This window comes from Pelodiscus sinensis, chromosome 4 (genome assembly GCF_052426305.1).
Source record: "Pelodiscus sinensis isolate ZL-2025 chromosome 4, ASM5242630v1, whole genome shotgun sequence".
In the NCBI taxonomy this organism is placed as follows: domain Eukaryota; kingdom Metazoa; phylum Chordata; order Testudines; family Trionychidae; genus Pelodiscus; species Pelodiscus sinensis.
This window is the reverse complement of record NC_143055.1, coordinates 84475764-84492747: the sequence shown is the minus strand read 5'-3', so window position 1 is coordinate 84492747 and position 16984 is coordinate 84475764. Positions and strand designations below refer to the sequence as shown.

Here is a 16984-nt window from a genome sequence, read left to right as displayed (position 1 = left end):
TACCCTTTTAAAAGCCATTCATTTATAGGTGTGACTGATAATACTTGAAGAAAAAGCCATATTGCTGTTGGGAAGAACACAAGCGTAAAGATCTGGACAAAAAGATGTAGCTTCACATGCATCAAAGCACTTGTCAGCTCCTGCAAAACAAGAAGAGAAGAAGCTGCAGTTATAATAGCCAAGATAAGTTAACTTCTGTGCTGTTTAAAATAGTCGCCTTTATAGTAAGACAAAAACGTATGCAATCTAAGTAGCTTATTTTAAACTTTTAGAAGTCTATTTTCCCCTTCACTAAAGAAGTCCCATAAACACTAAAACTTTGTCTCCCATAGGTTCTTCATTGAAAAAAATTCCCACTGTTGCTAATACCAGTTCAGGTCCCATAATGGCAGGTTAGTGAAAAGGTCTCTGGCTCGGTCACCCTTTCAAGAACTGTGTCAACTGAGAGCCTGTCTACACTAAGGCACCCATTGTTGATACAACAAGGGAGGTGAGATAGTGTTAATAGAGACAGTTTAAAATATGACTCTAGTCTAAACAAAGCCAACAAGAGTGTAAGTCTCTTGCATACCAGCAGAAAAGGACCTTACACTGTAGAAAGAATCACAGGTGCTCTCTCAAGTGAGATGTTAAAACTCACATAGAAAATTAATTGGGTGCCAGTTTTTATTTGTTCAATATCCCAGAAATGCTTAAAAACTAAGTGTAATTAGCGTTCTCAAAATAACTTAGTCCACGTCTACCCAGCAGGCAGTTATTTCGAAATAATGTCAAAATACTGTCAAGCTGGAGGACTTCTTATTCCAACTTCCGTAACCCTCATTGTACGAGGAGTAAGGGAAGTCGGAGGAAGAGTGCTCTATTTCAAAGTAAGTGCTGTGTAGATGCTCCCAATCGCAAAATAAGCTATTTCGAAATAAGCTACGCAATTGACATAGCTCAATTTGCATAGCTTATTTCGAATTAAGCCCTGCTGTATATAGGCACCCCCCCTGACATTATACACCAGAATAATTGACAGCAAATTCATAGCCAAGTCATATTAAGGTGGGTAAGAACTACACAGAAAGAATGCTGAAGCCGTAAAACTAAGAAAGCAAGAAAATTCAGAGAATGAAGAGGAATTTTCAGCTGGGTACAGGAAAAAAAAATAACGTAGCACTTTTCATCAGAGGACCGCAAAGTACTTCACTAAGGTACTTAAAGATTATTACATATTTTCCTCTTACCCACCATTTGTCTCTTCATATTGACATTCTTAGAAATGTAGACACAAATACTTTTCATACAAAAGAAAAAGGCTTCTTCTTGTCATATCAACTCTGAGTGTAATAAATCTGAAAAGAACCAAGTCAACTTAATCTATTTAGTTGTCTACCTCAGAACACTGAAGTCCATTTTAGTCAGCTTACTTAACTGAGGTCTAATGTAACTCTTACGAGAACGCTAATTTGTTAGGTTTCTTCAGCTGCCCTTAATTAGATCAGATATGTCAAATACATTTTAAAATGTAGAAAGTCTAACTCATTGCACATACACAGCAGTGATTTTTAAAATGTCAATTTGTCAGCTAGCAGCCGACTTTTTCAAACTTGAATAAAGAGCCTATTGAAGTTTTTAATTTTAAAATTTAGCTAACTTCAAAAAACATGGCAATTTATAAATAAAACCAAACAAGTTGTTAAAACCAGACTAAGCTACAATAGAGCTTCTTTATCCACTCAATCCACCAGTGAGGAAAACACAAATTTTAGCAATATCAGGCAGGGATTCTGCATTGGATCCTTGTCAGGTATTTTTGCTTTCTCTTAAGACAAAAGTGTTTCCCCCAAACTTGATTTTAAAAAAAGAACCAAGATATTTGATCTAAAAATTACTCCCTTAATCCATTTAAAAGGTGTTCTCAGGAAGTAACATGGCCCTGAAGACAGGAATTTGTAATATACACTGACAGTATTACCACAAAAGAAACAATGTTCAATTTTTTAAACACTGAAGATCTTTAAGAAGTGAAGATATTTAAAAAAAAAATGAAAAATCTTCAATACTACTAAAGGCAACCGATATGAGAAAGAGATCCTGTTTACTCATGAGAGAGCTCAATGTAGTGTAATCTGTAAAGAAACATTAGAATGGCATATTCTTAACAAGCACTGCATGTCAGTACATCAACAAGGAGAACAAAGATGAACAGAGTATTTAACACCAGCATAGGAAAGATGTTTTTACCAGATGTCGTGAGGGAATACAATAGGTGACTGAAGTATAATGATTTTAAAGGTAAGTTTAAAAGAGTCCTATTATATATACACCAATACCCGAAATACTCAAGAGTTAGAGAATTATTTGGTACATTTAGTCTAATTTCTTGTCAGGTCCCAAAAGTTTTGTCCTACCATAAATCGTTCATTAAGCCAGTCCAAGATCCCTAGTAGAGTGTAGGGGTGGCAGTCACATTCATCCCATAATCAGTCTGGGTGAGTGTGAAATTACCACCCATTGCTGGATTTCAGTACTGTAGTTTTCAATATTTCTTTTTTTCTAATATATCATCTTATACCTTTTGGGAAATGCCCTATAAGGAACCTAAGGAAGGCTTAATGGAACCTGTGCAATATTAAAAAAAAAAATCACCCCCACACAAAAACTTATCTACAGTTTGGCTGTGGTCTCCAGTAAGTATCCAGAGTAGATGCAACACTGTTGTAAAAGTGCATGCAGTGGTACCACATTAATGGATTAGGTCTTTGCAGATCTGAAAAGATGGGAAGGAGGGAAGAGATTTGAGTTACAAGAAATATATTCCCCGAATTATTGATGTTTTCAGTATCTTTGCTGGTCACCATTACAAGGAGGAGACCCTTACAAAGGATACATTTTGGATTATATCATCATAGTCCCTGCCGTGGATGCAAGGGAAAGGAGTGAATAAGGTGGCTCCACCTTGTTGTGCATCCCACAAAAAGATCTGTCAATTTCTGTCTGTGCATATGCAAAAATGTAGAGACTGCTCTCTCAGGACACCTCAAAAGGGGTAGAGAAAACTGCTAAACCATAGCCTTAGCCCTACCCCGTTCCTCCCTGCACAAACCAACAGAGAAGGCTACCACATCTCCACAGCATATCAAGATATCCAAGGTGTCTCTGTCTTCCAAGATCCTACAAGACAACACTGTTCCTTTTTACCCTCATGCTAATAAACTGAAAGTTGAATGGGCATGATGGTAACATGTGAGCAAATATTCTGCTCATGGGCTGTGTCTAGACTACATGCCTCTGTCGTCAGAGGCATGTAGATTAGACACATAGGCAAAGTCAAATGAAGCCGCAATTTAATGATCGCGGCTTTATTTAAATTTACATGACTGCCGCGCTGAGCCGACAAACAGCTGATTAGCTGTTTGTCCGCTCAGCGCGCTAGTCTGGACGCTCCCCTGCCGACATCAAAGCCCTTTGTCGGCAGCCCCGTTATTCCTCATGGGATGAGGTTTACTGGGGCTGCCGACAAAGGGCTTTGATGTCGGCAGGGGAGCGTCCAGACTAGCGCGCTGAGCGGACAAACAGCTAATCAGCTGTTTGTCGGCTCAGCGCGGCAGCCATGTAAATTTAAATGAAGCCACGATCATTTAAATTGCGGCTTCATTTGACTTTGCCAAAACAACAAATCTACATGGCTCCGTCGATGGAGCCATGTAGTTTAGACGTACCCATGTATTGCAAATTCAGAGTTATCACTACAAATGTAAAATTCTGCTTATATTAATGCATGCTTCTGAAAATACAATCAAGATTTCTTTGTATGTGCATAAACAGAGCTATGCCAGTAAGATGACCACCATTTTGTCAAGAACTTCTGAATCCACATCTACAATAGCAGGACACTGAACCATGAAAGATAATTATAAAAAACTCAGCATATTGCCCAAAATAAAAATTTGGAAGTGTGAACATTTTGTCTATTACTGACATAAAATTGGTATAGTTTTTTATGATTTTACAGAATATACTGAATGCTTGCTCCATTAAAACGTACAGGTGTAAAGAAGTGATAACAATACACACAACATGCATGTGCGTACATACTCAAAAGGATAAAACATAGAAAATAACTTGCACTGCATCTCAAAATACTTTAACGTTAAAATATGGGAGATAGATCTAAGTCAATATATACTTTTGGATTGTACGTCACACTTCTGAAAAACAGTCAGATACAGTAAATGACTAATAAAACATGCTCTGTTGAACCTCAATGCTAAAATAATCCAGCTCTCCAAGAATTTGTCATAAATATTTTAGAATGTAATAGCTACTAGTAACAACAGTCCCAATTTTCTTCTCTTTCTTGATGAGACCTGAACCTGAGTATAAATAATTGTGAGCCCTTACCAATAACTAGAGAGCCAATGAATGGGTCTGAATATTACCTACCATACAAGCTAAATCCCTGGTCTATACTACAGAGTTAGGTTGACACAAGGCAACTTGCATCAGCCTAAATATCTACACTAAAATTTCGCTCCTGCTGATGTAACCACATTGCAATGCCAGCTTAACACCACCTCCACGGGCAGCATAGAGTTAAGGTCGATGCATTTAATAGTGTCAGCATAGACAATGCATTGCTTACATGATCTGTCATAGGCTTTCAGCAGCTGTCCCATTATGCTTCATACACTGACAGTTCAATGTACAATTGTACTTGGTGAAGACACTCACAATTGAAGCAAGTAGCGTAACATGCGAAAGCAATTGAATTACTGTGGCAGCCGTATGCCCACATAACATAGGTCAGCATAATAATATAAGATACATGTGTCCTTATTCGTGTTTATAAATTGCTTTAAGGTCCCTGGATGAAAAGATGCCATGTGAGAACAAAGCTGGGCTTGAAAAGTTTATTAGGTAGGTCACAGGTGGAGAAACTGTTTTGGGTCAGGCCACTGATCCACAGAAAAATCAGTCAGGGGCTACACACAAGTGAAAAAACAAAACAAAAAAAACCCCCACCCTTCACCAGCATGGGCTCCCCAATGCTGGAGAAGCCATGAGCCTCAGGTGCCAGATCCAGGCAAGCCAGGGGCTGCACCCGGCTCCCAGGCCTTAGGTTCCCCACCCCTGAGGTAGGCACTTAACTTGCTAAATAGTAAATCTACTAGACAAAGGTAGATACAAAAAATGATGGGGCGTCAGAGTGCCTCACCAACCAGACATAGAAGCCAAGCCCCTCTGCTGGCAGTAGGGATGTGAACTAGTCGACTAGTCAACTATCCGATAAGCAAATGCTAATCGGATAGTCGACAGGTTGGTTGACTACTCACTCTCCCCTCTCCCCCCACTGTCTCTTTTGGGGGAATCCCCAGCTGGCCTACACTCCATGCAGCATTTCAAAGCAGCAGCACCATGTGGAATCCGGGGTCAACTCCCCCGCTGACCCTGGGTTCCATGCGGCGCTGCCACTTTGAAATGCCACATAGAGCCTGATGCAATGACCCCAGGCTCCACGTAGTGCTTCTGCTTTGAAATGCCACGTGCCAGGCTCCCCAAGGCATTTGAAAGTGGCAGTGCTGCATGGAGCCTGGGGAGCACGGGACCAGCAGGAGACTGCTTGAGTCCCCCACTGGCCCCATGCTCCCCGCAGCACTTTTGCCTTTGAAGTATAGCAACAGCCTTGTGGCCTACGCTACACTTCAAAGGCAGAAGCACCTTTACTGACTAATCGAAATTTTACGTCCCTAGCTGACCACCTCACTTATTGGCATGGCTACCATTGTTCTGTCTCTGGACAATGAGTGGGGTTTCAACTCTCTTACCAGCCTCTCGTTATCAGCCGTTTTATGAATTTGAAGCTTCAAGACTTGAAATTATTGAACACCACCAATTCCCACCCGCTGTTGTGGGGCCTTCTTCCCCATTAATAACTACAGGGCTAGCTTCTGTTTGTATTAACTGGTTTTCTATGAAGAAGAATGAAACTGACATGCTTCTTGACCACTAAGCCATCTGTGGTCATCATACAGCAGCAGTGAAGCCAACCAGAGTTACTGATTTCACTGCTGCCATAACTGGGCAAAACCATGAGATTCAACAGTGGCAGTGGAGCAATCTGACTATAGACTCAGATCGCATTAATTCAGACTTGGCCCCCATATGGAGGGTTACCTTCACAACCATAAGCTTGAAAACTTAAAATGGTATAAGCTTAAATTTGGCAGAATTCAATAATACAATCTGGCTAAATAGTCAAGAGAAACTTCCCACTTCACAAAGGTGAGTAGGTAAATAGATTTGTCAAACTCTGGTGCAAAATATTAGCTGAATTATTGATTTCCTCATTGCTGTGCAACTAACTAAAGTGCACTAGCACCCATTTAAGTTATCCTCTTAACTGATCAAATCAGTCAACAAAGTGAAAGGGAGCAGAGAGTCTAGACTCACAGAGAAATGCAATGGTTTTCTTTTAAGCATGGCTACCTGAGATGCACTGGCAAACAAAAATTTGATAGAAAACTGTTGCATCTCTCCACCCAGTCACCACAGTTTTGCAGGTAACTGGGCAATGTTTCTTTTCCTTAAGATACAGGAGAATTTTCCCCCAACAATTTTTCTTTTTTGAAAAATAAAATGGAAGAAAGAATTGAAACAGGCTCAGGAACCATGGAAACTTCTAGGAAACTGTTCCCAAGCCAAAAGCAATTTATGGAGCTCTAGAGAAAACTCGACTGTGACCACTATTCCAGGCAATAAACTGCGGTAGCAGCTGCTATCCCCTTTGGTGTCCACCTTTGAAACACCTTTTGAACCCACTGGATCCTCACAAGTTAGGGATGTGAAAGGTTAACCAGTTAAGCATCGTCCATTACGGGTGATGTTATCAATTCCAGTTAACTGGTGGGAACTGGAGCAGCTTCGTGCCTGCCACAGGCAGTGGGCTGCTCCAGCCCTATGGGACTCACTGCAGACAGGGGTGCTCCACCCAGCAGGCAAGCTGCAGGCAGGGGCTGCCGGTCCGGACAGGCTAGACCAGCCCGTGCCTGCGGCTAGGTAAGGGCACTCCAGCCAGCTGCAGAGGGCAGGGATCTGCTCAGTACAGCCAGGCTGGAGCGAGCCCCCGATATGATTCTCACAGATTGTATTGATATTTGTACTGATTATAATGAATTAATGGGGTAAGAATAAATAAGAATGATTGTGGAGTGGACAGAAGAGGCCGAAAGCAAAAAGGCAAAACATCAGGAAACCTGATTGCACCAAGTGACCATGGAACAAACAACATGTAAAAAAGCAAAACTAAGGAGAATGACTGTTTGTGTGATACCCAAAGGAAAGTTTTACACAGCAGCTTCTCAGTCAATCATCAACAGAGCTACTGATTAGAAGTGTGTAAGGGTTCTCTGCACCGGGGCATCAGTGGAGATGAATCAACAGAGAAGCTGAAGTAGCGCATGCATGGCCAGCCTCTTCCAGATACCATCAAGATTGGCCACCTGATAAGTATGCTTGTGTGAGTATGCTTGAAAAGAGGAATAGAATATCTCGCAATTACATATAAGCAATCTTAACATCTTTGTCTGTTGATATATATATATACACGGAATAAAACTAATATAAGGATACTACTCTCATTGTGCCCTCAATCGTTCAGCTCTCCTCTAAGATCCTGGAGTGGTCTGATTGCCCACACACAGAGGGACAGATTTGTAACAACCCCATCCAGGTCCTGTTTATATCAATTAACCAATCAAACTTTGCATTTAACTCGTTAACTAATGAAACAGGATTTTACATCCCTATCATAAGCATACTTGCTCTTGTCAACCCCATTTGGGGATGGTGCTAAGCCCTCTGCATAGTTCATAAGCATGGAGGCTCCATTTACACCTTCTCAATCTCAAGAGATCTACTGTGGGCTTTCTGAAGCAATAAAGTGTCTCATGCAGACCCTTCACAGGTGAGTAAATTTCACTCAGTATATCTTGCTCTAACTTTCACAGGGTTCTATTACTCATCTATCAAAGAAAGGGGTCAGTAATTTAATGTGCTCAACTGCATTCATGGCTTTTGAAGATCAGCCCGAACTTTTAAAATAAACCAAGAAAGAATCATAGAGAACTTATTTACCATACCTCTGTTTTTAATGAAAGTCCACTGTTAAAGAATATCGCTGAAACAGCAATGTATGTTATGGTAATTTCTGGCTTCAGTGGTCCTAAAAAAACAAACACAAAAACAAAGTGAAGCATTTCAGGATAGTACAATATAAAAAGTTATAATACACCAAAGTAATTAGATATTTCAGAATGTAGAGAAATATTTTTGGAGTACTTTTGATTATTAACTTTAAAGTCTGTCTTAAAAGGCTAAGTTTTTCTATTTAAGTGAATGTCGTTCTTATTTTAATACAAAAACAAAGACATGGCGATTGCATGATGCAATAAAGAGTATGCCTATGTAACCTGTTGGTTCCCATGGGGCAGATTCTGCCTTGACTTAATATGGAAATATTAGGTGGTGAATGGCAAATAAGGAGCCTTCTTCCACCATTGGGTTGCACATATGTGGGACAGTTAGAAGAATTGCAATATGTATCAGCCAGAAGGCCTGGCAAGCTGCACCCTCACAAAGGGCTTCACAGGGCAGTGTAGTTCCACATAATCCTCAGCACAGACTTGCATCGTAATGGCACACTCAGGCAATACATTATTTCTAAACACACGCTAGTCCCAATCTGGCAGTCAGATCTCCCTGGGAAGACCCTGGCTCCTCCAAAGAACATGACCAAATCAAAGGCCTAGTATACTCTTTCAAATAAATTAAAATTTAACACTGTTATAAAAATGACAAATATCCTTTTGGGGCAGGAACCATAAATCATGAGGGACTGCTGAAAACAAAACCCCAGTCAATGTTCTAAGTTCACACAGATCTTGATTCTACACTGAATCCACCCAACTTCTGTCTCTTTGGAGATGAGCTATTGGCATAGAAATCCTGCATTTACATAGCCCTGACTCTACGAGATATAAAAACTGTGTGTATTAAATACAAAATACCTTGTGTTATACACAACTTTAAAGCAAGTCAGGAAGTAAACAAGTTAAAGTTTCAGATGCAACAATAACTTGGCTATACTGTGCCTTCTATATACTTGGAAATAGTAAGTTAAACATGTAACCAAAACCGAGGAAATAGAAAAGTGCTATGTATGCGCAACATGGCTATAATACCGGTGTTGTTGGAATCCAATGTTTATTTTGCCTAGTTTTGAACTGGGCAACCTGAATGTGAATTAGCTCATGTTACTTTAAAATCAGTATACTCAAATACCTCCCTACTGCATGGAACATCTAATGAAACCATAGCTCTCTCTTATCTCTTAACAGAAGGCATATACTCTGAGTGGACTCAACAGAGCCCACCCTCCTGTCAGTAAAACAGACAGAAAGGTGGGTTTTGCTTCATGCCCTGAAGATAGTCAGACTAGAGCTCAGCCTAGTTGTTAATGGAACAAGGTTCCACAGCCATGCACATACTGCCAAAAAAGCCTTGGACACCAATTCTATAAGTTAGACTATGGTTTTGTCAGCTGGAGTGTCACAGCCTCCATAGATTTTACACCCATGCATGCATCTGTGTCTCACTCATTTCTTTTCAATCTTAAAGCATCGTGATTCAATATGTACATGTATTTTATGGAAGTTGTCCCAGCAACAGCCCCTGGCATGACTGGTCATGAACTTGATGGTCAAGTCAGTCCAGCGATATCACAAAGGAGTTATCCCACCACTAGGCTCTGCTTAAAGCATGCCCTGATCCTGCAAGGAAATCCATTTCGATGGTGGCCTCATTCACTTGTACAGAACCCCACTGGAAGTCAGTACTCTGAGTGAGGCTTTGCGCAAGCACAAGAGTTTGCCCGCAGTAAGCTCCATACAGCATTGCTGCCCCCAGAAAACACTAGAAAGAATTTTTAAATCCTGTAAAATGTATTTTTTCTCCTGAAGCCAAGCACCAGCCCTAGTTCCTCAGCAAGAACTGTCCATACCAACCTTCAAAATTCAGCACTGTTAAAAATTAAAACAAAGGTTAAAAGGTTAGAAAGCGTTCTTCCTCCCATAACCTAAAAACAACTGAAGAAAGTTTGCTAATACTTTCTACACAGGCATAAACCAGTCATATAGATAGCAAATATTCTGGGTATTTGGAGCTGGAATGTCTAATGAAAACTAATTATCAGAGGTGCTACCAGTTACCTACTATAATTAAAGAGATGCTGTCAACTTCAAAATCAAACAGAATGTTCTTTACTTTTTGTTACAAGTACCGCATAAGATTTCTTCAACAAAAAAATGTCCCCTTTCCCTCTGTTTATTGCATGCATTTGACTGCACTTGGTGTATAGACATATCGCTTCATTGTTACCCTGGTAGAATCAGTCATTTTTGCCTGTTGCTCACATGGAGGTAACAGTGGGGACAGAAGATATAAAACTGGAATATATTTTAGTAAAACCATAAACAGGAGCTTGGGGCAGAGGAAGTACTTAAAATTACTTCTGACTCAATTTCACATTGTCATTCAGCATCCCTCTCGAGTTAAGTAGAGATGGAAGACGACAAATATTCAATTCCAGTTATTAATCAACTTCTCCGCCTGTTCTTAATGGAAGTTATATTTTGCCAAGTCAAAATATGTTTTAATTCCATTTACACAATTATCAGTCAAGGCAGAGATACTCAAAAACCTTACAAATATAGACACATTATTTTTGTAGTGTAAATGGAAGATGAGAAGGGGAATGTTAAAACCAGCAAAAGATTCTACACTAGAAATGTATAATTTTGATTAAAAAGTAAATGTAGCAAAATGCTAATGTACAGCAGATTTAATTATGGAGCTTAGTGCTTTAGCTCCCGAAAACCTAATAGCCTCTCCTCAGGTGCCTCTTGCTAATTCAAACTTCAAAGTTATTTGGGGGAAGCGCTTAGAATTCTGCTGCCATTATAAAACATGACTATTGCTTCAAAGAATGCAGATGTCACAGAAATAAATATGAGCATTAGAAAGGATTTCAAGTCCAGTGATGCCAAATAACTGCTTTTTTTTAAATTTCTTATGTTTTGATATTTGAACAAGAACATGATCAGTGTTTGATGTTTAAACACTGAGCCTGGCACTAAAGTTTGCAGCACAGTGAAGGTAAACAATAGCATGCAATTGCATAAACTTCACATATTTCAAAGTTACCATATTAAGTCAGTTTTCATTTGCATTTGACACCTTAGAGGCTATATTAAGGCTTCTGATTAAGATACGATCCATATAAATTAATATTTACTGAAGAGTTTCTGGAATAAAGAAGGAATTTAACTCTTAATAAAACTGGACTAGCAAGACTGAATCCCCCACATTATGAGTTGTATCCGCATAATATGGTTTGCATTTGGTTAAAACCTGAGAGTGGTTCAATGTTATTCCTCCAGTTATTAATATTCATTTGGAAGAAGGTTCCTTAATTTTGGACTTATTTTAGGTCATTTTAAAGTGTTTCTTCTCTCGTGATCAAGGATTTATAGTATACATATGTCAATGAGACCCTGACAATCCCCACTCTTAAAAAAAAAAAAAACTTCTCTGCAAGTTTGACAGCTGCAGAAAAATCACCCCTTGCCGACAGAGTTGGGCTGGGCTGGGCTGGGAGGTAGCACCGTTCCGACATTCAACTGCAGCACACGGAAGTCGTGCCCGGCTCAGTGCAACGTGTCAGTATGTGTCCTGGAGCCTCAATGAAGCCCTGTGTCGGGGGCAGCAGCCGCATGACCTGCATGGCCCATAACGTGCGCATCCAAACGCCCCAGCCAGGGTGGGAATTTACCCGTGTGCTGGAAGCAGCGGCCACGTTCAAAGCGCGGTTTGGCATTTCTGGGGCAGCACGATGCTTTGCCGAACGTACCCCGCCCGGGCTGGGCTGCCCCCCTCAGGGAGCTGCAGCCAGGGAAGCCCCCCACCCCCACGCCCCTTCTGTGTCCGGCCCCTTCCTTGCAAAGCGACACGCCGAGCCGGGGTCCCCGCGGGGATCGCTCCACAGGGCGCTGCCCCCCCGCCCCGCCCCTCGCCCGGGGGCTTCGCCAGCCCCTGGCCCCAGCGGCGCCAGACTTACCCCCTTTCGCCCCCCAGGCGGGCTCCAGCTTGGCCACGGCGATCACCAGCGCGATGCCGAGGATGAACCACTCCTTCCGCGTCCGCTCCAGCAGCCCCATGCCGCGCGCCCGCCCGCCGGCCCCCGCGCCCGCTCTCGGCCCCCGCCGCTGCCGCTCTTGCCGCCCAGCGAGGCCGGCGGCGCTGTGCTGCGCTGCAGGGGGCGGGCGGGCCGGAGCCGGGAGTAGGAGCCAGTGACAGCGAAAGTCTCCGGGAGAGCCGCCATCACTACCACGCGCCTGCTAATAGACGCGCACCGGCGCCCGCAGCAGCCCCCTCCCCGCGGCCCGGGGACGGCGGCCGGGCTCCGCGCCACGCCTGGGCTGGGGCTGCAGCGGTCGCTGCGCGGCCTCTCCCCTCCCTCCGCCCCCCATCGTGCCCCGGCGCGGGGTTACCCTCGGCAGCTCCGCGACCTCCGGCGAGCCCCGTCGGCTGGAGCCCAGCAGCGCGCGGGCCCCGCAGAGCAGCGCCCGCCAACCACCCGCGGGTCCTGCGCTGCAGCCCGCCAGGGAGCCCCCAACCGGCGGCGGATCTGGCGGGGCCGATGCCTGGGCGAAGGCAGCGATTAGGGGGCTGCGCGCTTTTTTGGTACATTACAACCTGCCCGTGACGCCCGGCGCTTGACGTGCGAGCGGGGGGGGGAGGGGTGAGAGGGCTTCCTGGGGCCGGCCGCTTTCCCCCGGGCTGTCGGGGAGGGGGCGGCCCGCGCGCTCCTAGCGGTGACCGCGTGCGGCGCCCGCAGGGGAGGGGCGCCCCGCGCCGGGATGGCCACAGGTGGGAGCAGAGCTGTGGGAGGCGGGCGGCGGGCAGGACACGCGGCTTTGTTGGTGGCAGCCGGGGTGGGTGGGTGAGGGACCAGGCTGCTATCCGCAAGCGGCGCACGTGCTGCACAGGGTGAGATGAAACAATTGTTGGCAAAGAGAGTTTCAGGTCCCCACAATAGTCTGATAGCAACGTAAGAGAGGATTACTGTGCAAAGCACACCTCCCTCGTCTGGCCCTTCCCGGCTCTTTTATGACCAACCAAGAAGAATCATAGAATCATAGAATAATAGGACTGGAAGGGACCTCGAGAGGTCATCGAGTCCAGCCCCCTGCCCTCAAGGCAGGACCAAGCTCCGTCTACACCATCCCTGACAGATGTCTATCTAACCTGTTCTTAAATATCTCCAGAGAGGGAGATTCCACCACCTCCCTTGGCAATTTATTCCAATATTTGACCACCCTGACAGTTAGGAATTTTTTCCTAATGTCCAATCTAAACCTCCCCTGCTGCACTTTAAGCCCATTACTCCTTGTCCTGTCCTCAGAAACCAAGAGGAACAAATTTTCTCCTTCCTCCTTGTGACACCCTTTTAGATATTTGAAAACCGCTATCATGTCCCCCCTTAATCTTCTTTTTTCCAAACTAAACAAGCCCAGTTCATGAAGCCTGGCTTCATAGGTCATGTTCTCTAGACCTTTAATCATTCTTGTCGCTCTTCTCTGTACCCTTTCCAATTTCTCCACATCTTTCTTGAAATGTGGCGCCCAGAACTGGACACAGTACTCCAGCTGAGGCCTAACTAGTGCAGAGTAGAGCGGCAGAATGACTTCACGAGTTTTGCTTACAACACACCTGTTGATACAACCTAGAATCATATTTGCTTTTTTTGCAACAGCATCACACTGTTGACTCATATTCAACTTGTGGTCCACTATGACCCCTAGATCCCTTTCCGCCATGCTCCTTCCTAGACAGTCGCTTCCCATCTTGTATGTATGGAACTGATTGTTCCTTCCTAAGTGGAGCACTTTGCATTTCTCTTTATTAAACCTCATCCTGTTTACCTCTGACCATTTCTCTAACTTGCTAAGGTCATTTTGAATGATGTCCCTATCCTCCAAAGAAGTCGCAACCCCACCCAGTTTGGTATCATCTGCAAACTTAATAAGAGTACTCTCTATCCCAATATCTACATCATTGATGAAGATGTTGAATAGTACGGGTCCCAAAACAGACCCTTGAGGAACTCCACTTGTTATCCCTTTCCAGCAGGATTTAGAACCGTTAACAACAACTCTCTGACTACGGTTATCCAGCCAATTATGCACCCACCTTATCGTGGCCCTATCTAAGTTATATTTGCCTAGTTTATCAATAAGAATATCATGCGAGACCGTATCAAATGCCTTACTAAAGTCTAGGTATATGACATCCACCGCTTCTCCCTTATCCACAAGGCTCGTTATCTTATCAAAGAAAGCTATCAGATTAGTTTGGCATGACTTGTTCTTCACAAACCCATGCTGGCTATTCCCTATCACTTTATTACTTTCCAAGTGTTTGCATACGATTTCCTTAATTACCTGCTCCATTATCTTCCCTGGGACAGACGTTAAACTGACCGGTCTATAATTTCCTGGGTTGTTCTTATTCCCCTTTTTATAGATGGGCACAATATTTGCCCTTTTCCAGTCTTCTGGAATCTCCCCTGTCTGCCATGATTTTTCAAAGATCATAGCTAAAGGCTCAGATACCTCCTCTATCAGCTCCTTGAGTATCCTGGGATGCATTTCATCAGGACCTGGTGACTTGCTGACATCTAACTTTCCTAAGTGATTTTTAACTTGTTCTTTGTGTATCCTATCTTCTAAACTTACCCTCTCTCTGCTTGTATTCACTACGTTAGGCACACCTCCAGACTTCTCGGTGAAGACCGAAACAAAGAAGTCATTGAGCATCTCCGCCATTTCCAAGTTCCCTGTTACTGCTTCTCCCTCCTCGCTAAGCAGTGGGCCTACCCTGTCCTTGGTCTTCCTCTTGCTTTTAATGTATTTATAAAAGGTCTTCTTGTTTCCCTTTATGCCTGTAGCTAGTTTGATCTCATTTTGTGCCTTTGTCTTTCTAATCTTGCCCCTGCATTCCCGTGTTGCTTGCCTATATTCCTCCTTTGTTAGCTGTCCTAGTTTCCATTTTTTATATGACTCCTTTTTTATTTTGAGATCATGCAAGATCTCCTTGTTAAGCCAAGCTGGTCTTTTGCCATATTTTCTATCTTTCCTACACAGCGGAATTGTTTGCTTTTGGGCCCTTAACAACGTCCCTTTGAAATACTTCCAACTCTCCTCAGTTGTTTTTCCCTTCAGTCTTGCTTCCCATGGGACCTTACCTACAAGTTCTCTGAGCTTATCAAAATCTGCCTTCCTGAAATCCATAACCTCAATTGTGCTGGTCTCCCTTCTACCTTTCCTTAAGATCATGAACTCTATTATTTCGTGATCACTGTCCCCTATACTGTCTTCCACTTTCAAGTTCTCAACTAGTTCCTCCCTATTTGTTAAAACCAAATCCAGAACAGCTTCTCCTCTGGTAGCTTTTTCAACCTTCTGAAACAGAAAGTTGTCTCCAATGCAGTCCAGAAACTTATTGGATAGCCTGTGCCTCGCTGTGTTAGTTTCCCAACATATGTCTGGATAGTTGAAGTCTCCCATCACCACCAAATCTTGGGCTTTGGATAGTTTTGTTAATTGTTTAAAAAAGGCCTCATCCACCTCTTCCACCTGGCTAGGTGGCCTGTAGTAGACTCCTAGCATGATATCACCTTCGTTTTTTACCCCTTTTAGCTTAACCCAGAGACTCTCTACACAGCTATCTCCTACGTTCATCTCCACTTCAGTCCAAGTGTGTACATTTTTAATATACAAGGCAACCCCTCCTCCCTTTTTTCCCTGTCTGTCCTTCCTGAGCAAGCCGTACCCTTCCATACCAATATTCCAATCATGCGTCCCATCCCACCAGGTTTCTGTAATACCAATGATATCATAGTTGTATTTATTGGTTAGCAATTCCAGTTCTTCCTGCTTATTACCCATACTTCTCGCATTTGTATATAGGCATCTAAGATACTGATTTGATCTTGCCTCCCTGTTGTGCCCTGACCCTCCTTTCTCCTTGCCATTATAGGCCGTAGAGCATGGACCTCCTCCAGTTTGTAGCCACTAGTTGTCGGGAGACTAAAGTAGCCAAAATTCTAGCAAAAGTTCAGTGTTTGTCATTCCAGGCTCTCCCAGGAGCTAGTTTTCCTTCTACCAAAAGACCAAAAATTCAATTTGTGGCCTTCTAAAACTAATTTAACAGATTCCTGTTTCTGGTCGACTGATAAGATCACATACTAGGCCAACTTATTCCCAGTTTGCCTCTGCATGCCAACCCCCTTCAATTCATAACATTGTTTATATGACAATAAAGAATAGCATACACAAATGCATCTGTCAATCTCATTACTAAACAAATACAGCCGCTTCAGGGGGTAGCAGAGTTAGTCTGCACAGGAGAAACTTAAAAAACATCAAATGATCTGGGGGTACTTTATGGACTAACAAAACATGTAGATGGTAGCATGAGCTTTCGTGGGCAGAGAACACTACTTCAGATGACCGGAGCTCATAAAACCATCTACATGTTTTGTTAGTCTATAAAGTGCTGCCAGGCCATTTGTTGTTTTTTAAGTTTAAACAAATACAGTATTTTGTTCTTAAACTTATGACCACAGTTCTGACTTTTGTCATATTGTTTAGATTAATCCATTAGTTCATGAATGATTTGTAAGGTAGGGATGCTAGATATTGGGTAATTGAATAGTTGTGTAAATCTGAATTCTTATCAGATACACACCTATTCAATAGCCCCCTGGGGTGGGGCCAGCCGGCAACTAGTGCGCTCTGGCCCCACTCCCGGGTTTTCCCCTGCCATCCCACACTGCTGCCTCTGTATCAGGCACGAGCTGCACCGTAAGGGGAAACAG

The 16984-nt window shown here is 43.2% G+C and overlaps 1 protein-coding gene across 2 annotated transcripts in view; it reads right to left on the bottom strand.

The window, feature by feature from the left end:
- Positions 1-12734, bottom strand: part of SLC10A7 (solute carrier family 10 member 7) — a 194724-nt gene extending 181990 nt beyond the window's left edge. The window contains exons 1-3 of one of the 2 annotated variants that reach the window (XM_075929990.2): positions 12161-12734; positions 8127-8209; positions 4-140 (exon numbers count right to left, since the gene is read on the bottom strand). In XM_075929990.2, coding sequence (XP_075786105.1) covers positions 4-140; positions 8127-8209; positions 12161-12260 — 320 coding nt within the window. In that variant the 5' untranslated portion in view covers positions 12261-12734. The remainder of the gene's footprint in view (positions 1-3; positions 141-8126; positions 8210-12160) is intronic. The other variant, XM_075929991.2, reaches the window with a different exon arrangement.
- Positions 12735-16984: the final 4250 nt, after the last annotated feature.